This window comes from Drosophila pseudoobscura, chromosome X (genome assembly GCF_009870125.1).
Source record: "Drosophila pseudoobscura strain MV-25-SWS-2005 chromosome X, UCI_Dpse_MV25, whole genome shotgun sequence".
NCBI classification, from domain to species: domain Eukaryota; kingdom Metazoa; phylum Arthropoda; class Insecta; order Diptera; family Drosophilidae; genus Drosophila; species Drosophila pseudoobscura.
Window position 1 is genome coordinate 63,438,247 of NC_046683.1, and position 7,882 is coordinate 63,446,128.

The 7,882-nt window shown below is 43.3% G+C and overlaps 1 protein-coding gene across 3 annotated transcripts in view; it reads left to right on the plus strand.

Moving 5' to 3' along the window:
* Positions 1 to 7,400, plus strand: part of trio (trio Rho guanine nucleotide exchange factor) — a 43,911-nt gene extending 36,511 nt beyond the window's left edge. Inside the window, exons 1-8 of one of the 3 annotated variants that reach the window (XM_015188445.2) lie at positions 1,525 to 1,760; positions 3,360 to 3,425; positions 3,524 to 3,625; positions 3,701 to 3,816; positions 3,883 to 3,999; positions 4,061 to 4,250; positions 4,315 to 4,695; positions 4,759 to 6,708. In XM_015188445.2, coding sequence (XP_015043931.1) covers positions 1,737 to 1,760; positions 3,360 to 3,425; positions 3,524 to 3,625; positions 3,701 to 3,816; positions 3,883 to 3,999; positions 4,061 to 4,250; positions 4,315 to 4,695; positions 4,759 to 4,968 — 1,206 coding nt within the window. In that variant the 5' untranslated portion in view covers positions 1,525 to 1,736 and the 3' untranslated portion in view covers positions 4,969 to 6,708. Of the gene's footprint in view, positions 1 to 1,524; positions 1,761 to 3,359; positions 3,426 to 3,523; positions 3,626 to 3,700; positions 3,817 to 3,882; positions 4,000 to 4,060; positions 4,251 to 4,314; positions 4,696 to 4,758 lie in introns of those variants that run through there. The other 2 variants (XM_033385536.1, XM_015188446.2) reach the window with 2 other exon arrangements.
* Positions 7,401 to 7,882: the final 482 nt, after the last annotated feature.

Consider the following 7,882-nt stretch of genomic DNA (forward strand, 5'->3'; position numbering starts at 1 on the left):
TCGATTCTGTTTCTGTTTCTAGTCTGATGATGGCTTATTAGTCGGCTGAATTTAATGTACATTTTCGGGGACTGCCTTGCGCCTTGCGCCTTGTAAATGTAGTCGATGCCGCCTTGATGCGTCAACGCTTCCACAGTCCCACCCACCCATACCCATCATCGTTCCATTGTGTCTTTCCTGTGTGTTTACCTGCGGCTGTTTACAGGTGCGAACTTCTTAACCCAGTTAGAGGCCCGTCTGTCTGGCAGTCCAGTCCCTCTGTTAACTTTTTGGCCCACTTGTCAATGGGGTCTGAGGGTTCCGGGCTGGTTGCTGGTTGCTGCTTGCTGGCTCTGCTCCACCTTTGTTTAGTTCGCTGCCATTTGCCATCGCCTATTTGCATTGTCATTAATTTTTAATAGTTCTCCTTGTCGAATTTCCATGCCCTTTGTTTCTATATGTTCTACATGTATTTGTTCAATATATATGTATATGTATGTGACATCATTCACCCTGTTGCACGTTCCTCCCGGCTGCCCCCGTCCACTTCCCAAAAAGGCTAATTAAATGTCGGACCACTTTGTGGGGCTTGTGGATGGAATGTACGTCATGTGCGTGGGTCTGGCAGCCAGTTCTTGCGGCGGTTTCTAGGGTTACAGAGCTCCACTCCGTGCCACTCGACTCTGCCCCTGCTCCGCTGATTAGTTTTCAATGTCGGCACTCATATCGCTTGACAGCAGGAAAGGGTTCGTTCTATTTTTGTTGAGTTCTTGGTATGCACCGACGGGGTATCCCTTGTGTCGATCATTCGCGAAAATCTTCACACAGTTTTTATTGCTACCTTGTTGTTGCCGCAAAATGCGAATTAATTTATGTATTTAAGTATTTATACAGCAAATGCTACAAAAGTGGCAACACACACACACACACATCCAGAGGAAAGTCTCATGCAGGGTATATAACGCCTAAGGTGGGGCCTGCCCACCTCTCAAGGGGGGCAAAAACCACACAAAGAAGGAAAGCAGGCAGTGCCCTACCTTCTAGTGAATATACCTTGATCTTAGCACCATCTTCCACACTCCTACACTTTTTTTATATACGTCATATATACTCCCTCTACGATAAGTGCAAGCCCTTGGAAAACCAGAAGTAGCAACGCCCCTTCCTTACCTTCTTTCCATTATACCTTGTTCCCGCTACCAGCTACCAGTCTCTCTTTCTCCCTCTCTCCCTCTCTATATACACAGATTCACTCATATTCTTTTCGATATATAGCAACAATTATTTCAACGCTTTTCCTCAAGTGACTTGTGCGACGAAATTGTTAGCCTAGCGTTGATTGAGAGTTTCTTTTGATATCACAGATATCACAGTGCCTCTGCCTGTGTGTGTGTGTGCTTGTGGCACCCACATATATACACACATGTAAAACATGATGGCAACAGGCGAAACTATTAGGCCGTTCCGTGCAGTCCCACTCAGCGTTCTGCTTTTCAGTCGCTCGGTGGTTCCCTTGGCGCTCAGTCGTCATCGTCGTTGTCGCCTTCCAAGATTCTCTCCTCGTTTTGCCAAAATGCGTCGCCGTCGTCGTCGTGATTTGAACGCAGAGCGGACGACATCCTTATAAAGCATACAACACTCCCCATTGAAAGACAATTTCCCCCAAAACGAGCCAAAAACAGAGAGAAAAGAAAAAAAGTAGACAAAAAATACAACTCAATTTGTGACGGGAATTTTAAGCATTCACGTGTGCCATCATGAGCTGCTTTTTTCGTTTATTTGTAAGCCAGTGCATACTATTATCATTATTATTATTACTATTATTTTGAGTGCATTCCGAGTGTTGCAATAGCCATTACCACCATTGTGTATCATTCGGTTCCTCCCTCCCCCGTTGCCTGATGACAAACTTCGGGCCACAAAACAGCTGACAGCCAAAGCGAGTGCCCAAGTGCCAGTGCCAGTGCCAGTTACCAATCTTATCGCTTAAAGCTCTTAGAAAAACACACAAGAAAGAAAGAATGAAAGAAAAACATGTTCAGTGACAGCAGCTTTAGATACACTTACGGACAGATAAAGATCTTTCTTGGAGCAGCTACACGAATGATCGAGCTCTAGAATTAGCTCTAGGCTAATATGAAGTAGGACTTGGAAGGTGAAGTGTTTTCCTTAAGGGAATCCTTCCATGAAAGCATAGCAGACGAGGGGAACCATGGCAACTAGCACTGGGGCCTGAAGTAGGGATAGATTTTGATGAAAGCATAGAAATTGGGATTGGACTGAGGCCTGAAGTAGGGATAGATTTTGATGAAAGCATAGGGTTAGATTTTTGATGAAAACATAGAAATTGGGATTGGCACTCGCATCTGATTCTAGGAATTCATGGTTCCGAGGGACAGAAGGGCAAAATTCCAAGTGTCCTGCAATTTGGCTGTGGAACTGTGGCCACCAGAATAACCTCCCTCTGGCAAGAGTAACAGAAAGGGAATTAGAATCAGAGGCAGCAGCAGCAGCGACCAACTCGAATGGTTACACAATTTTATCTGTGGTTTACCAACGAACCAACTGCCTGCCTGCCACTCTTCATCGCCTTTTGGCTGGCACTATTTGCACCGAAAACCACATTCGGATGCCATTTGTTAGTTTAGTTTTTTGCCCAACAGTTTTCCATAGTACCAGGCTGTTTCGTTATTTGTGCAACAAAAACAAAACACGGCAACAAAAATAACTGAAATTAATTAGAGCTCTGAAAACAAAAAAAAAGAAACACACACACACAAGCCGAAAATAACGCGAGTGATTCAAATACGAGCTGAACATGCAATCAAATGCGAATATTTATTTCGAAAATTGCCACAAAATGATAAAACCACCAGCCATTGGGACCCGTGTGTGTGTGTGCGTGTGCGTGTGTGTGTGAGGGGGCATTTCCCACAATTGTTGCGTACTTGATTTTGTTCTGCTGTTAATTTGAAAACAAGAGAAAACATTGTGGGGAATCCATTCGAAAGCCCAGCGATGCGCCAGAGGAATGCAACTGCAGCGGCAGTGGGGCAGGGAGGCAGGGAGGCAGCGGCACTTTCGGACGATTCACATCATCGTTTATTCAATTTTGGCCCCTTTTCTCCTATTATTTTCGCTGGATTGTTTGTCTTTCAAAGTTTACCTGTTCAGCGCAGATACTATATCCATTTGAGTGGGAAAAAGTTTTTCAATTAGCCGCCTGGAGGGCTTTAATGCAATAATCGTTGCTCTATTGCAAGTCAAACACAGAGGAGCAACTCCTGGGGGGAGGGGCTGGAACTCCTGAAAGTTTTTCATTATGTATTTGAGCCGAGAGCCATCATTGAATTTTCCCTTTTCTCTTGCTCTACTTGCAGGCCAACAGCGGCAAAATGGATGGCAATCCACTATCGGAAATTGAACAAATTGTCAGGGAGAGAACGGTAAGTGTTTGACCATCAGCAGAAGCAGCCAGAACTAACAAACTTTTACCCCATGTGCCTCCGTGTGCCCCCATGTGTGTTTGCTCTCGCCCTCGCAGGAACAACACGAGTCCAACAGCCGTGTGGATGTGGGAGGCGGCGAGAATGCCAGCACCAATGGACACGGACGCTCCCATGGCGGCACCGATAACAATGAAGAGGTGAGTGGCGGGTCGAGCGTAAGAGCGTAACCCTTAAGGTCAGAAGTAACCGGCGGTTTGCCATCCCATCCACAGAGCCACAGTGCTGTCAGCGACAAGGCAGCGGCTCTAAAGAAGCGACAGTGCGTATTTGCCGAGTTGGTGTCCACCGAAGAGTCGTACGTGCAGGATCTCCAGGAGATTGTCAACGGGTGAGTGCAGAAATCTGGTATGCATGTAGATATATTGTGTATAATATGATGTGTCCCTTACCTTAGCTATATGTCGGAGATCAACAACCCGAACAGTAATATACCCATGCCAGAGGACCTCAAGGGCGGCAAAATGAAGCTGGTTTTCAACAACATCAAGGACATTTACGAGTGGCACAGAGAGTAAGTAACAGAAATAACCCAAAGAGGAGGCATATCTAAATGGCATTCCCTTTCGTTTCAGCTTCTTTTTGAGGGCCCTGCGTAACTGCCAGAAGTCGCCAGCGGATCTGGGCCCACTGGTCAAGCGTTCGGCCACAAAGTTCGCCCTGTATTACACGTACTGCAGCAACAAGCCCCTGTCCGAGTACATAGTCAGTGCACACTATCAGTATTTCGATTGCATACGCCAGAAGCTGGGACATCGCTTGGATGTAAGTGAATCTGTCGGAGATCTGTCTATGGCTATCTGTCGCTCACAATCCATTTTCTCTGCAGCTAAGCAACCTGATCATCAAGCCAGTGCAACGCATTACCAAATACGAGCTGTTGATCAAGGAGATCATCAAGGCCACGGAGGCCGCCGGGCTCTACAAGGAGGTGCCCATGCTGCAGGAGGCCTACCAGCATATGAAGGTCGTTGTGAAGACAGTGAACGACATGATGGTGGTGCTGCGCAGCCTGCAGGACTTCGATGGAGAGATCACTGCTCAGGGCAGTCTTCTGATGCAGGGGCCACTCAATTGTCTGGTGGATGCCGGACAGAAGCATCGAGAGCTGCAAGTTTTCCTTTTCCAGCAGATAATCATCTTTGCGGACATTGAGAAGGCAAAGAACCAGTACTCCAGCCCCACATTCAAATACCGATCGCATATACAGGTATGCCAGTGGTTTTTTCGACCCAAAGAACATCGAATTCATAGTCTTTCTCCTTGCTCACAGCTCAATCACATGCAAATGAAGGAATTGGGCGATTGTCGCTTTCAAATCAAGTCAACGGATCCCAACAAAATCCCCGAGGTCACAGTCGTGTGTCAGGCCTCAACGCAGGAGCGCTATGCTGACTGGCGCGATATGCTGAAAAAGATCTTGCAACAGCAAAACGATTTGATTTTCATGCTCTCCAATCCTCTGCAAACCAAAAACAAGTGAGAAACAACAGGAGAGAAAGAGAGATAAAGCAGCAGCAGCAGCAGCAGTAGCAGCAGCAGTGTTAGATTCCAAATGAAGCAAAGCAAAACAAACGAAAGTATAAGAAGAAAATGATATTGTAATGTGTTTTTGGGCGAAGCCGAATGCGAATGCGAAGGCATGCCCATACCCCCACCCAAGTGAGCATTTGCCTCGCACTTGTTTTCTCCGTCTGTTTAATGTATTCGTTTTGCTCACATACTCAAAAAATCCTAATTTGTACGAGTAGTAATTTTATTTTAATTTATTTATTTTGTCATTCATCTGCGTTCATTGGCGTTCCGCGTTCCGCGCCCGGCACTCGGCGCTCGGCTTTCACCGTTTCTGTTTTATGTTGTCCGATTTTGTGTTTTTGTTTGTGTATGAAACGCAAAGTATTATATGCTCAAGAATACCTTCGATACCTTCTTTTTTTTTTTGTTTTTTGTATTAACATTGTGTGCATTTTTAAACTTATTTGCAATGAACGGCTACCGAGATTTACTCAGAAATCAAAAAGCAATTTACATTTTTTTTGTCGTCTTTCGTATTATTCGCGCAGAAGGCATACAACTATTTTACGAGTGTAACTGTACTTTTAGTCCTTAGTTGTCAAGTTTAGATTTAGTTGTAATAATTTTGCTTTAGACTAGATCTTCATTGTGTAATGAGGCGCCTGCACTCGAGTGCAGGAAACTTCGTGAAAGTAATCTAAGTTTAATTTTAGTTTCTATTGATGGAAATGCAATGCAAATCGTATTTGCACATTATGTTCCACAAATGTAACATAAAATATGTAAGCTTTAAAAGTAAATCAAAACCAGAATCACTAAGTTTATAATTTTTGGAGTATTTAATTTAAATTATGCATAAAAATAAAAAACAAAATGCCTGCTCAGTTATAAATCGAATCAAATCGTACGATTTTCTGTTTACTCATCCTTCACATTTGTTATCTTTTCTTTGGTTCTACACACATACAAACAACATAAATGATGAAATGATAGCGTGTAAGAGTGAAAAATGGAAGAAACGGAAACCAAAATACCTTATAGATCTTGCTTAAGCGAATCCCGAAACTAATCTGTAAACCCAAAGCATTTTTGAAGCATACTCTCTTTTTGGTGTCTGTGCGTTATTGTAAGTTGATGATCGCGTCGAGGGGAAGTAGGAAGGGCAGGAGGACAGGATAATGTACAGTGTAGAATACGATAAGTCAGTCAGATAAATAACGGATACGTGTCTCTCTATCTCTCTATCTACATATATGTATCTTTATATCTATATCTCTCAAGCAAGTACTTTACAAATTGATAACCGCAGATGGACCAGGATTTGAATATTATGTATAAAAGCACGTTGCAAAAGTTACTAAGCGGTTGTTCACACACACACACACCACCCAAAAACAATTTCGACTTTGAAAGCACACATACACACACACACACAAACACCCCACAGCAGTAACACTGGCAACAACAGTCTGGAACATGAATGCAATTTGAAATACATATATCAGAACTCGATGAAGAAGAAAAACAATAATGATTTAGCATAGCTAAATGTGTAGGGAAAGCGAAGCAAACGATGTGAAAGACGAACATGAAATGTATTTTTTTTTACAAAAATTGTGAAACGAACCTCCGGCATATTCATAATTAATGTTAAAGAACGGGGACAACGGATCGATAGATCGATGGATCGACGACACCCAAAGAGCAAGCAAACGCACAGAGAAAACTCAAATGGCCACAACATTTTTCTACATTTTTGCACTACCAGAAAACCAGAAGAGAAGAGAAGAGTAGAGAAGAGCAGCTCACAACAGATTGAGATTGAGATTACGATTAAGACATACAGACAGAAGGAAAGACCATTCGATCATTCGATGGGTATCTAGGCCCAACCATGTATCATACGGAATTCAATTTTCAACTATAATTATTGCACTTAACATTTAACTAATTGTTGTACTTTAACCTCCAAGAGACGGCGGCAGCAGGCACCTGTGTGGGCCGGGCCAGCGATTGTGGAAATTCTAGATAATTGTGGTGTAATTGAAATATGTGTGTTTAGTTTATCAAATTAATCTAAATAAATACGTATTTATTACATATAGTACGACATTATGTACGCCAGTGCAATGCCAACAGCATTCAAGTAAACGTGTTAATCTGTGTTTTAGCAAAGTAAGCAGGAGGATCCACGGCCAGCAAGGCCTAACATTTGGGAGCACTCCCCATCCACAAGATTCAAGAACAAGCGCCCCTTAGCCCAGGCTTAATCAACAAATATATATATTAATATATCCAGAAATCAATATACGAATTGTATGTACCCAACAAACGCATGTAATCTGAATTTAAAAATTTTCAAAGTGAATAATAAAAGCAAAAGTAGCTGAATAAACAGAACGGAAAGAGCTAGACAAACTTAAGGGTCGAGCTGTGAAGATAGGTAAAATACACACACACATATCTATGGGTTGTCAAAATATTTATTTGCATTTCAGCTGTATATGTATGACTGGGGAAAATATCCTTGATAAGGACTCCATCATTGAATTTGTCGCAACCCTTATCCACGCACTGGCTCATTCTCTCTCTATCTCTACCACACACTTATAATCGTGCAGTGTGCGCCCTCTGGTGGAGGGTAGCGGCACAAAACGAGTGGTGTCAAAAATGAAACAGAGAGAGACGGATGTATCGGAATAAAAACATTTTCGGAACGAAGCGTGGCATGTATTTTCGTGATCGGGAGAGTCCTGCCAATCAATTGGCACCGGAAAAAAGGACATCGATTTCGATACCGATCGACAGGCTGGATCTCCACGATCCTGGGCGAGTGGGTCCTTGACCGATCTGGCCCCTTTTGTCTGAGATATAGCCTTCCA